At 41.7% G+C, this 14155-nt stretch overlaps 1 protein-coding gene and 1 gene segment (V, D, J or C); one reads left to right on the forward strand and one right to left on the reverse strand.

Moving 5' to 3' along the window:
• Positions 1 to 1303: 1303 nt before the first annotated feature.
• Positions 1304 to 8079, reverse strand: LOC136693703 (uncharacterized). 11 transcript variants are annotated; one of them, XM_066666834.1, is made up of 6 exons: positions 7945 to 8075; positions 5787 to 5961; positions 5396 to 5691; positions 4807 to 5311; positions 2692 to 3356; positions 1304 to 2593 (listed from the first exon to the last, which is right to left on the reverse strand). In XM_066666834.1, exons 5-6 carry the CDS (start codon positions 3282 to 3284, stop codon positions 2200 to 2202), a joined length of 987 nt encoding a protein of 328 aa, XP_066522931.1. In that variant the 5' UTR covers positions 3285 to 3356; positions 4807 to 5311; positions 5396 to 5691; positions 5787 to 5961; positions 7945 to 8075; the 3' UTR covers positions 1304 to 2199. The 11 variants fall into 11 exon arrangements, with proteins under 11 accessions (XP_066522931.1, XP_066522930.1, XP_066522929.1 ...); XM_066666833.1 differs by lacking the exon at positions 7945 to 8075 and adding an exon at positions 7607 to 7701; XM_066666832.1 differs by lacking the exon at positions 7945 to 8075 and adding an exon at positions 7489 to 7700.
• Positions 8080 to 11947: 3868 nt separating this feature from the next.
• LOC136694794 (immunoglobulin kappa variable 3-15-like) lies at positions 11948 to 13592 on the forward strand. The segment is given in 3 exon segments: positions 11948 to 12571; positions 12700 to 12862; positions 12978 to 13592. Coding segments are annotated over 3 exon segments (525 nt in total).
• The last annotated feature ends 563 nt before the right edge of the window (positions 13593 to 14155 follow it).

A 14155-nucleotide genomic window follows, 5' to 3' on the forward strand; every position in this document is an offset into this window, starting at 1 on the left:
ACCAGCAAATTCATTCAGGAACGTTTAAATCCCCATTCTCCATTCTCAATCCATCTTCTTAGCTTTACAAAAAGGTTCCTATAATGAGACAGAAGCCTTTAAAACCACCTCCTTTATCGAACTTGAACAAACAAACATATATATTTTCTTCCTCTTTTAACCTCTGTGTAGTAATACAAGTTTCCTTGTGCAGATTCTAGAGTTTCTGTATGTGTTTAGTGTCCTTAGAGACAAGGGGGGACTGTAATGGAAATGTTTATATCCATCCATTATCTGTAACGGAAATGTTTATATCCATCCATTATCTGTAACCGCTTATCCAATTTTAGGGTCGCGGGGGGTCCAGAGCCTACCTGGAATCATCGGGCGCAAGGTGGGAATACACCCTGGAGGGGACGCCAGTCCTTCACAGGGCAACACAGACACACACACACACATTCACTCACACCTACGGACACTTTTCGAGTCGCCAATCCACCTGCAACGTGTGTTTTTGGACTGTGGGAGGAAACCGGAGCACCCGGAGGAAACCCACAAGGGGAGAACACACCAACTCCTCACAGATAGTCACCCGGAGCGGAAATCGAACCCACAACCTCCAGGCCCCTGGAGCTGTGTGACTGCGACACTACCTGCTGCGCCACCGTGCCGCCCGAAATGTTTATATGTCTCTGTTAAAGACCGTCTGCTTCTTTTGTCTGTATATTCATTTCTAATCGTCAACAGAACTCACAAACTAAGTGTATGTCAGGTCAGTTCGAGGGCAGCTCTTTATCAGAACAAAACATTCTGTCCCTCATCTTGTTTATCAAACTGGGATGTCTCTAAGGACACTAAACTTGCAGAAACTTAAGAGTGATTATCTTATGGTTATGACGTATGCACTACCTTTATAAACTCTCTGTGAAAACATCTTCTTTGTCCACATTCACATAGTGCTCTGTGCTATTGTGTGTTGACCACCTTAAGGTTAATAAACTACTTTCTGATTGCAAATGCTCTGTTAGATTTCAATTCCTAATACTCGTACTTATTTCCTCCACCACCATCAACAGCTTAGAAACACCCTAGTTACCATGACAACTACACAAAAATACCCTAGCAATAAACAAAAGATACAACAGTAATTGCATACCAACAACTTAGGGTTCAAAGGAAGTACTTAGCAACACCCTAAGAATTATTAGAAATACCAACAAAGTTTCTAGAGACACCCTAGCAAGATACACTGCACCTTCCAGAAATCAGGGATAAAACAGAAAGGTGTATTCTGTCTGTTTTATTTATATATACAACAGTGCTTTTATATAACAACAACACATTTCATAAATTACATTATGACATGTAAATCTATTAGGAAACTGTCATTTAAACACTTAAGACAAATTCATGTTTATAGTATTCTGTACTCCTTTTGAAGTGTATTAAGTTAAAAATGCTAAGACTCTGAACCTGCATTCAAATTCACAAAACTTTTTAACAACTTAATGTCCTCTCTCTCTCTCAGTTGATTTAAAGGCCAGCTTTCCACCAAGTCCTGTCCAATTCATTTGCATAGCAAGGCCATTGGAGAAAAGTCTCCCCTTTATCCTCCGTACTGCATCTTTTGTAGATGTCCCTCCCATAACAGCAAGCACATTGACCCTAAAATAATAAAATAGTAGTATAAAAAGTACATTGACCCTGTTGTCTGGCAGACACGTCTCCTTCCACACCACTCAAACTCTGCAAGACAATGCCAGCTTTTTACCTCGGGTGTGTACCAAATGAATGAATGAGCTACACTTAAAAACTCTATACAATGTACAAGATTTTAGAGTACTGTATAATTTATATGTCCTCTGGTTCTGTATCAATACTTTCACCAAAATAATAAAAAACACCTCACACTGACATCAGTTGAACAAGTGAAACAGAAAAACTATTTAAAATAGGCAGAACTTTGAAAAACACAAACACTAACGAACCAATGGAAAACACACAAAAACATGAAAAAGAATAATGTAAAACTATATACAAAATTAATAATTTAGGGCCCTCTTCACAGCCTTTCTCATTCTCTCATTTTTGGATTTTTGTGGGCAATGTTTCTTAGTCCAAAGTCTCCTTGGTGACACACCTGATAATTTTAGTGGTGAAATTGCAGTCTTTTGGAGCACCACACGAGGGACCATTTTCCTAAGGGGCTTTTTCCTTCCTTCATTTTTTTCCTCCTGCTGCTCCTCCTTCTCCTCCTCCGCCTCCTGCTCCTCCTTCTCCTCCTCTGCCTCCTGCTGCTCCTCCTTCTCCTCTGTCTCCTGCTGCTCCTCCTTCTCCTCTGCTTCCTGCTGCTCCTCCTCCTCCTCTGCCTCCTGCTGCTCCTCCTTCTCCTCTGACTCCTACTGCTCCTCCTTCTCCTCCTCTGCCTCCTGCTGCTCCTCCTTCATCCTTTTCCTCCTGCTGCTCCTCCTTCTCCTCTGCCTCCTGCTGCTCCTCCTTCTCCTCCTCTGCCTCCTGCTGCTCCTCCTTCTTCTCTGCTTCCTGCTGCTCCTCCTTCTCCTCTGCCTCCTGCTGCTCCTCCTTCTCCTCTGCCTCCTCCTGCTCCTCCTCACAGCTTTTCATTTAATTGAGGGGAAAAAAAACGGCTATGAGACAGTGTGTAGAATTAGGTTTTCATATTTTTATGAAGTAGCGCACCACAGTATGACATACCTCTTCATGCGATGAACCACTTTCTTGGTATTTGATGTTGGCTTCCTCTTCACTTGTTGTCTCTTCTTCCTCACGTCTCTGTCTTTTTCTGGAATTTTCCTGTGCATTTTCCTTTTTGATTCTGTTTTACTCCGGATTCTTCTGCCAACACGGCAGGACCCTTCAGGACCCTCCGCAAGGCTTTCAAACCATGACCTATGTTCAGCAACCTTTTGAACACTCACATTTAGGGCATAATACTTGTTGGCAGTGGCGAGGTCATGACACATGGACTGAGATACTTTTGTTCTTTCCTGTGGTCCCAGGGCATTCCTAGCCTGTAAAGGATGACAATATATCAGGTCATTAGGGGAGAGAAGGGAAAAAAATGTGGTGTTATGATAGTCCTGCTCACACAATGCTTCACTTGCGTAGGGGGGGATGGAGCTGCTTATGTCTGTGAATGTGGGCTTCCCTGGCAGCTTCATCTTTGTCCAAGCCACTTGCATGTATTCATTTAGATTTTTGCAGGAATTCAGAGTTGAAGTTGAGAAGTAGTACTTGGAAGTAACATTTCCCATCAGCATTTGCCTGACTTTTATGTAGTCTGTCATCCACCCAAACTCTTTAGCTGTGAGGAGGAGCTGGGCGACACCAAACGCTTTGTTTGTTTTGTGCGTCTCAACCTGTTCAAATGGTAAGAGAGCAAATAAAGAACACATAACAGTGCTGAGGAAGTAATGACGACGACTTTGTGTCATGTTCAGGTAGCACTACATCCTCCACTTTTAAGTTCTGGTTCTCCTTTGCCTGATAATCTTGGGCTATGTACATAATTATAATCTAGGGGGGTCTAACCCATGTTTCTATGAGAAAGAAAACGTTGAATTTATGATCACTTATGATATCATTTACAATGACTGCTTTTGAGTTTAGTGATCTTATGTTGAGTAACCCACATTTTAGTTCTGAGGTGTTGCTGGTAATATTGATTAGGTTGCTGAAACAGGCTGATTTTGCTTTTCTACTTTGACATTTAGTTTGGGAGAAAGACACAGTCTCAATACAGTTGAACCTAGGTGACGCCTCAAGGCAGTTCGCAGACGGTTGGTTTAGCCTGTCTGTCTGCGGCCTGGTCCCGGCTCTGGTTTGTCAGCAGCTGTCTACACTATTCTGCTGACTAACTAAAAGACTATGTGCTACGCTGCAAGAAAGTAAGGCAGCACCCTCTTGCGTGGGTTGGATACCATCCCTACCTATAAGACCAGGCTTGCCCTCAAAACGTAACCAATTGTCCATAAAGCCCACTTGATTTTCAGAACACAACTTGGAAATCCAGCAGTTTAATGCCGAAAGTCTGCTGTAGGCTTCAGCGCCACGCCGCATTGGTATGGGACCAGAGCAGATTACGGCATCGGACATCGTCTGGGCCAGTTTAATCGCCTCTCTAATATTACCCTTAGTTACCTCAGACTGCCGCAGACGAATATCATTGGCCCCTACATGAATGACTATCCTCGAATATCTCCTATTAGCTATCAGTCTAAGGTTGCCACTAATATCCGGCGCTCTGGCTCCCGATAAACAGCTAACTGTTACTGCCGGCGCCCCTAGAGGAGTAGCTAATTTCACGTGTCGAACAATAGAGTCTCGTATAACCAGAGCACTCTTAACAGGCTCCTCAGCAGGTGCTTCACTGAGCGGGGCAAACCTGTTTGACATGCGAATCTGAGGAGCATGGTGTCCCGCTGGGCTAGCTTTGGCCTCAGCGTTAGTATCAGTCTTAGCTGTCCGGCTATGTTGCAGAGACGTCACCCATTCACCCTGCAGTGAGGGCTCTAACGCCGGATTCGAGGGGGTGCTAACTCTCCCTAAGGCACCTGGAGTTGCTAACACTGAATCCCGCTGTTTATCCCTTGATAATAATAAGCTCCGGATGCGCACTTCTAGCTGGTCCACTTTATCCACCAGAGAGCTAACTAGCTGACACTTAGCACAAACACAACCACTATCATTATCACTAGAGGTGGAAAAGGGAGTTAAACTAAACATGCCACACTCTGAGCAGGCAAAGCAGCCAGTAGTAGCCATGGTATTGCAGGTACTTACTACTTTTGGTTGATTTTAGGAACTTACACCAGAAACGTTACTCCAGGGGCCGGTGGCAGTTTTAGTGCCTCTGTAATAAAGTTTCCTGTGGAGACAATCTATAAAATAGATCTATGGATGGTTAGTAAGTTGTAAAAGCAGAAATAAGAGTAGAAACAAGTAACAGGAAAGCCAGAACGATCAAAACAGCTTCTTCGAAACCGGTCCAGGATCTATCAAAACTGGGTTGCCAGATCCTCAGAGATCCCCTTAATTTATTTATCCCTTTATCTAAACAAATTACACTTTCTAAAAACAAAAACACATAACAGATGTGCTGAGGAACTAATGGCGATGGTAGGAAATTAAAGAAAATGCTTACATTTTATGAGCTACAAATCTTTCTTTGTATCATGTTTAGCTAGCACTACCTCCTCCACTTTTAAGTTCTGGTACAGCCCTGTCCTGTGTCCATAAATATAGGACAGGTAGGCCACTAAATAACCATAAAACATCTGCTGCAGCTTGATTGAGCGTTTTTCAGTAAGAATCTCTGTGAACAAAAAGAGCAAACGATGAAAATTTGCATCGCCAGTGCGGAAAAGTGCATTAAGCTGGTTAATTAAAGCACCATTACCAAGAATATGCGGAATCTCTTTCTTGGCTTCTTCTTTGCACTTTAAAAGTGTAGCCTTGGAGATGATTTTGAAGTCTTTTTGGTTCTTCGCCTTAATTTGGTGGACTACCATGGACCGTCTCTGTTTTCTTATAATGCCTTTTATCTCCCTTGTGATGTTTATAAGGGAGACTCTTTTGAGGCGGCACGTGGGAGGAGGGGTTTCTTTAACGTAACCCATGAACTCAGCAACATTTTTCAGGTAATGTGCCAGCGTGCTTGGCACCACCTTCTGCATCACCAGGCTGTTTACTCATCTGCAAAGCACAGAAAAAACACCAGTCACTTATACACACATTTCACACATCCACTAACATTAGTGTGAAAATAGCAAAAATGGTCACATACATACTCTCTTAGCTTAGGTGTATTTTCCAGGAATTGGAACGTGGCAAGATGCATCTGGCCTTCTGCCATAAAGCTCAGAAATCTTTTTATCCTGTACACTTTACTCTGCACATTGTTTTTTAATCTATATGTTGGATCTGGCCCCTCTTTCTGAAGCTGGAAGTTATCCTACAGTTCATCTAAAGAATCAAATCAAATACATTTTGTATAGCGCTTTTTACAACTGATGTTGTCACAAAGCAGCTTCACAGAATTCCAGTAAGACAAAGATTTGACATGAAATGTAAAAAAAAAGAAAAACAAGTGAGTGAGGCCAGGGGCGACAGTGGCAAGGAAAAACTCCCTCAGCTGAGGAAGAAACCTTGGGAGGAACCAAATCTCACAAGGAGTGACCTATCCTCCTCTGGTCAATCTACTGGTGATAATAGTTAGGAGTCCGTGAGAACTTCAGTGTAGGGGCAGCTTCAAGGCACTTGGTGATTGCTGGAGAGTGAGCTGAATTTTTCATCACAATAAGCCTAGTAATGTGTGAAGAATATATATCTGTACCGTTCTGTGTTGGTTTGACATCATTAGGTCCAATGACGTAAGAGATTAATAGATTTATATGGTTATCATATGGTAATCATTATAAAAATAATGATGCAATGCACTGACATTTTCGTTAAAAAGGGTAACCATAGGTTTGATTTTTCTAACTGCCATCCCTTCTAAACGCGTGTAGGATTGGATTAAATAAAATAAAATGAGAGATTAATAGATTTATATGATTTTTTTAATCATTATGCAATTAATGACTGAATTTTTCATCCAAATAAGCCTAGTAAAGTGTGAAGAATAACTATCTGTACTTTTCTAGGTTGTTTTTGATATCATTTGGTTCCATAACTTTTAATATTTATTTGGTTATTGAATTCATTAAAAATAAACAAAAAACAAATAAATAAATAATAACAATTTTTCACCAAAATTAACCTTAGTGTGTAAGCAATAAAAGTGTGTACATTTGCAAGTTGATGTGACATCATTAGGTACAATAAGGAAAGAGATTAATATTTGGACATTAACATTAAACACTACACATTTATTCTAATTGTGCGACGGTCCCTAACGCTGGAGCTGGGCGCAGGGGCAAAAACAGCGATGATCGGCTGCGTTTCTGCTTTAATCTCAGCAAGTACAGTTTAGTAAATAAAGGTTATGGATGTCGTTATTTGGTTTTCTTTGTTACATTAGGAATCTGCAACTGTACCGATGAATATACGTTTGATAATTGGCGAAAAAAAGCGGAATTACGAATGTCGAATATGAACCCAACTTTACCGCAGTGACTGTTTAACACACAGAACGCACTCAGAGGTCTTTCAACAACAAATAACACCGTTAAAACACCTTTAAACCTTAGTGTCTAACTGCGCACCCCCTGACTCCATTTAAAAACACCGCGCCTTCTACGTTTTGTTACCTCCGTGGTTAAACATGTCGAGGCAAAACAGTGAAAAAAACAAAACAAAATTAAACTCGTTTTCTGAAATAACAACCACTGTGTTCCACGGACCCCGAGAACGCTTCTCATTGGTCGTCACTGTTATGTAGCCGATCAACAGCCGGAGTTAGCTCTCCATCGTTTAGTGCTGCAGCCAATTAGAGGGTCAGTCCCTCCTACAGGGGGTTGTTTTGCTGCAGCAGTAGGTCGTGGTGCCCACCCAAATCTCAAATGCTGTCTCAGCTTGGAGGGGTTTATCCGGTTTCTTCTCTCTGCTCAGTTTTTTAAAAGATTCTTTCGTAGGGTACTGATGTCGCTACAATAAGATAAAACCGTACTTCCAGCATTGAATCCTCTGAGGGAACTCTTCTTGCAGTGTCCTCTGTGGCTTGCTTGTTGTTCTCTGATTGGTTGAATGACAACGATTGGTTGAATAGCCTTAGACAAAAATGGCTCGATCTTAGACGGGAACCGGCTCTCATAGTTCACTTACTAGAGCCGGCTCTTTGAACCGGTTCGTTCGCGACCGACACATCATTAGTTCCTGAACTTTACCGAACCTTCTAGAAGTGAGGAAAAGGAGGAATGTGATTGGCTGCTGGTGGGGAACGGAATGTTATAACGGCTCACTCAGAATCACAAAAGTCGACAATGGAGAAAGGTTGGCTGTTGTTACCCGTCAGTGAGCGTGTTGTGGAAACCAGCATCCTCTCAAAGAAGACCGTGGAGGAGGAGCTGCTCAACACCTTCAACCCCTTCACGCTGAGGGACGCCTTGGCTTTGGCCACCACCGGAGCTCAGACCCGGTGGCTTTTCCTGGATGTGGGGAAGAGTAAGTTCTAGTGATGGGAATTTCGGCTCTTTTTGGGGAGCCGGCTCTTTTGGCTCGGCTCTTCATAAAGAGCCGGCTCTTTCGGCTCCTAAATGGCTCTTTGTTTTACCACTTATTTCCACTGGTACAGAACAATATTACCTACATTTTACATGACTATATGGACAAAATATTATTGTTCAATATTAAAAATAATAAATAGTGTTGCAGTGGCCAATTGTTTTTATGGCTGTCTTGTAATAACTCACTGACTGCACTCACACATTCAATTGTATAAATAACTGGATTTTTATTTAAACACCTTAATAAAAAAATCACTTGTAAACTCTGAAATACAGCCAATGGAACCCAAAAGGTAGGTATTACAAAATAGCTTATTAAATTAAAATAATCATCCATTTCTGGGAAATAAAATAAACAAGTAGTCTGCAAAGTGCAAAACAGCAGCATTCAACGGTAGCGATTAAAACAACCACAACTGTCAACAAACATTTAACTGATTTAACGTTTTCTTTAACTATTTTTTGGAAGGCAGATTGGCATTCAGGAAAACCAAGTGTCTCAGCTCGGAGGGGTTGATCCGGTTTCCTCTCTCTGTTATGCCACCCACCCCTCCCCTCCCTGCTTGGTGGTATAACCCTTCGCTGATTGGTACCTTTGCTTGTTGTTCTCTGATTGGTTGAATGACAAGCATTAGAAAAAATGGCTCGGTCTTAGACGGGAACCGGCTCTCATCGTTCACTTTAAAGAGCCGGCTCTTTGAACCGGTTCGTTCGCGACCGACACATCACTAGTAAGTTCAGTGATTTATTGGAGAATTACAGGGTTAACTAGCTCTACTCTGCTTTAGAGAGTGAAATAACCGTTTGAAAGAGCTGCAGTCGGTTTAATGTGATCGTATTACTTTAAATAGAACGGCCACGAATGTACAAGGAACTGTTTACATCATATATTCATTCCTTCATCACACCTCGGTAAAATTAATAATGGGGCTTTAGTGTCAGTAAAGAGGCCTACTAGTCCTTCGGGAAAATAAGGGCTTTTAAATGAAGAAAAAGCTTCTGTTTTAGGGATAAAATTAAACTTTAAACTGTTTCCTCTTTTAATAAAAGTGTTATTATGCAGTTAAATAAAGAATGTATATGGAATATAATAACAATATTTATGTTAATTTTTAAATGTAAAAGGATATAAATAACATTGTTATTAAATTGTACTGAGAATTATTACATTTACTGTATTTGGTTTTAATGTTTCATCACATGAATTTAAATGTATATGTTGTATTTTATGTATTATTATTATTATTATTATTATTATTATTATTAATTATTAATGGGACCCTGAACTGGATAATGGGTTAAAGACAATGAATAAATGAGTGTTATTAATTACTATTATTATTAACTGACCCTAATTGGTCCTTTTTAATGAACCATTTTCACTAAACTTTTTTTTTTTCCTTCTGAATTTGTAGAAATCACACAACGAACAGGATGCTTCCTTGAACATGGGGGTAGATGGCTATATCTGTGTTGGCCTGCTGAAGGCAAACCAGCACAGTTCAGACCATACCCCTCTGAACACAGAGAGTGCCCCAGTAGCTGCATCAACCTCTGGATCCAATGAGGTTGATGACAGCAACGTCAGCTCTGAGCAGCCTGGTACCAGTCTGCGCACCGCCAGGAGGACTTCGAACTGGTACGATCTAACAAAAAGAGGCTGCACGACAAAGCCCATCACCACCTATGCTGTCGCTACAGCGGCGTACAAAAGACAGCTGGAGGCACGGTAGAAATATTTGTCACACGTGGAGTATCGTGTGGTGGTCTTGGATCACCCGGAGTACGGTGAGATGGTGCGCGTGTTTAACAAAAACACATGCATGGGACAATACTATCGTGCAAGAGGTCTAGAGATCTTAGAGGCACGGATCTTAACCATCTTCGATGAATGCCCTGAGAGCAGCATCATGGAGGAGACGCCTTCAACTAGTCAGCAGCAGGACGTTGAAGGCAGTGCCTCTAGGGCCAAAGAGAGCGGGTCATCGGCAGAAGTGGTGGTGTTCAACTTCATGGCCACACTGAGAGCACCAGCACAGAGCAGTGTGCTCCAACTCCTGCCACACAGCCTAGACCAGGTGAAGAGGACATTGAAGGCAATGCCTCTGGAGCCAAAGAGAACGGCTCATCGGCAGAAGTGGTGGTTCAAGTTAATGGCCACCGCCTACGTTCTCCCTAAAGCGGAGTACATAAGAATGCTGGAGGAACGGCAGAAAAGTTTGCCATACGTTGAATTTCGTATGTTGGTCATTGACGACCCGGTGTACGAGGAGATGGTGCGCAGGTTTGACGAAACCACATACATAGGTCAAACCTATCGTGCGAGAGGTCCGAAGAGCTTTGAGTTTGAGGCAAGGATCGTAACCATCTCCGATGAAGACCCTGAGAGCCACCATGACAAGGCCCTGATCCAGGAAAGGACTGCATTTACGAAACATCTCTATTAGGTAGAGAGGTACGAGAGACAGGGACTGAGCCAGGTTTCTCAGAAGGGGATGATTAAGGGGACAGAAATGTACCACTCTAGCAGATTACACCTTGGCGTAACACTCCTATTTGAATCAGAATCTGGTGCTGGCCCCAGCTAAACCACCTCCAGCAGCCACCCAGGCTTTTGAAGGTCTCCCACCCAAGCACTGGCCAGGCCCACACCTGCTACCTTCAGTGGATTAGCATGTTCTGATGTTAAGGTGCTATGGCTGCTGGCTAAAGCATGGTCATATGAGCAACATGGTGGTTTGGTGGTTAGCATGTTTGCCTCTCAGTGCTGGGATCTTGTGTTCAAGTCCCTTCTGGGTGAAGTTTCCATGTTCTCCTTGTGTCTGCTAAGTATTTATACAGCCACTGTCTGATCTATGAACTGAGAACTGTTCTCATTTAATATGTATATTCTCAAACTTTCCTCTTGTGGATGACAGACAGAAACAGAATTTGTCCTTTGTAGCACCTCACATTAATCCCCAGAGACACCGGAATTCAGGGGTAACAACCTAAGGCTTCATGTATATTCAGCCTCAGAAATATGAAAATGAAATATCAACAGGATCATGCTTCAGTTCCATGTCATTCAAAAGATTTTCAAGGGTGATTTTAGATATGTAAAAATGACTTGTCACCATTTTACTGTGTACTCTGATTGTCTATTTTAATGTTCTGTGAATATATCTATTAGGTGTATAAATAAGTTTAAAGCATTTTCATTCATTCATCCATTCATCATATGTAAGCACTGATCCTGTTCAGGGTGGGGGTGGGTCCAGAGCATACCCAGAATCACTGGCCTCAAGGCAGGAACACACCCTAGAGGGGTAGTCAGTGCTTTGCAGGGTGACACATTCATACATTCTCACCTAGGGACACTTTTGAGTCACCAATCCACCTACCAACGTGCGTTTTTGGACCATGGGAGGAAACCGGAGCACCCAGAGGAAACTCATGCAGACATGGGGAAAACACACCAAACACCTTACAGACTGTCACACGGAGCATGACTTGAACCCACAACCCCAGCCTAAGCACCCTGGAGCTGTGTGACATCGACACTACCTGCTGCAGCACCAAGTAATGTCATGTAAGGTATAATTGTAATACAAATATTATTTTGCTCATTTTTTATTTGATGCATAGTAAAAAAAAAAACAAAAAAAAAAAACATTCAAGTATTAATGCATAAGTTTCAATGAAAAAATTCCTCGTTGGCTGAGAGAAATGTCAATAATGATTTAGCATTTACTCATGAAGTGAAGGGCAGTAAGAATGCTCTTAGGCATTATTCAAAATGACATCACAATAATTACATTTCCCATTAAGATAACAAAGTAGGATAATCATGATGACATCACATCATCTCAGTATTCTATCATGACCTCAGATTAATCTAATCTTATGACATGACAAATATTATGACATCACAATGGCTTTATCAGAGTAACTGAAACTCCCATTTTGAGACAGTAGCACAATCTTGAAAAAACGTATCACAGTCTGCATTATATCACTACAGTATTTGTTTCTTCCATCCTGTCAAAAAAGAGAAAAACTTTAGGTTGTTGTTTGAGGAGTGATTACTGAGTAAAGAAACTAATTCAATGACAAAAGAACAAATTACATTGTGAATTATTCACAAGTCAGCAATGATTTTAAAGCCACAAACATACACTGTCTATTGTATAAGCTGCACGGCCACATGTGCACATGTGGTATTTCTACAGTTAGAGACTGTAGTTGCTCTTGCTCTGCACACATTGTTTGCCAACTTTCACCCTGTTCTTCAATGTTCAGAAGCAAATGATTACTGATATGATTTTAGGTGGTGGATCATTCTCAAAGATGCAGTGGCACTGATGTGGTGATGATGTGTTAGTGTGTGTTGTGCTGGTATGAATGGATCAGACACAGCAATGCTACTGGTAAGAGTGTATTTTTAAGAGGTCATTTCAAATGTTTTGGCTGCTTAGTGTTTATAATAAATGAAGGATGATTAAGAGAAGTGAGATTTGTGGTGAAGTTCTGTTCTGAAGGTGTTTTGCATTGACAGAAGACACGCTGCACTGAGTGCTCCATGCTTCAGTGCTCTGGGAGTGTTTATAGTCCTGAGTTTAACACTTCATCACTGAAAGCTGATTCAGAGACTTCTTCACCAATAGCAGCCATGACTTTAATCCCCATCTTCATCTGGAGCCTGATCTTCTGGACTCCAGGTCAGACTCTGTTTCAGATTCAGTTTGGAGAAAGTCCTCAAGAGGTTCTTTAAAATATTATTTATATGATTTATATAATTGTGTAAAAGAGTTCTCCTTCATGTCTGTTTTCCAGAGTCTGCAGGTCAGGTGACTGTGACTCAGACTCCTGCAGTGAAATCGGTTCTTCCAGGAGACACAGTCACTATCAGCTGTAGAACAAACCCAGCAGTGCATCAGGGCTTGGGCTACCAGCCTGTGGCTTGGTATCTGCAGAAACCTGGAGAAGCTACTAAACTCCTGATTCAGAAAGCAAATGAGTTAGTATCGGGTATTCCAGCTCATTTCAGTGGCAGTGGATCTGGGACTGACTTCACTCTGACCATCAGTGGAGTCCAGTCTGAAGATGCAGGAGATTATTACTGTCACAGCTTGCACTGCCCCAGTGGCTGTGTGCTCACACAGTGAAACAGAGCTGTACAAAAACCTCCTTTACTCCAGCTGCACAACTCAAACGTCATCGGTTCAGCACAGTCGCCACCTGCTGGTCGTTCAGTAGAACCTGATTCTTGTTGTAACTCTTCTATTCACTTTGAAACCACCAGAAGACGAGTTTAATCCCATTTTCATCTGGACCCTGATCTTCTGGACTCCAGGTCAGATTACACTCAGTGTGCTCTTAAACATGGACATTACACTCTCTATGTCTAAATGTTTACAGGCACCTGTCCATCCAGGGTTTTTTGTGAAATGAAGGGCATTAAAAGAGCGTTTAGCTTCCTTTACTGCAGTAAGACTCTACACTAGATACTGGTTCATTGCTGTGAATTGCATTCAGTCACAGGAGCATTACAGCACTAAAGCGTGGAGACTTTAAGCTCATGTGAGACTCCTCTTTTTAGAGATGATTCAGAGCTGAATACTTCTCCCATTAATATGTTTTTGTATTTCTATCTTCTTGTGAATATTTCTAGGATCCACTGCTCAGGTGACTGTGATTCAGACTCCAGCAGTTAGTTCTTCCAGGTGACACAGTCATTATCAGCTGTATAACAGCTGTTTCCATTATATCAACAGCAAGAATTTATTCACACAGTGAAGAGTCATATAAAAACATCATTCAGAGACTGCATTGTTGCAGTAAAACCTACTGCAGGTGCTGAGCTGAGGATGTGAAACTACACAGTCACACACTAACAGATGAAATTAAGAAAGTTATTATAGCTTAGTTACATATTACAAAGAACTACAATGTGTTTTCAGTGAAATAATCTGGTCAGTTCAGTCACTGCTTTAGCTTTATTAGTGATAGTC

This window comes from Hoplias malabaricus, chromosome 4 (assembly GCF_029633855.1).
Source record: "Hoplias malabaricus isolate fHopMal1 chromosome 4, fHopMal1.hap1, whole genome shotgun sequence".
NCBI classification, from domain to species: Eukaryota; Metazoa; Chordata; class Actinopteri; order Characiformes; family Erythrinidae; genus Hoplias; species Hoplias malabaricus.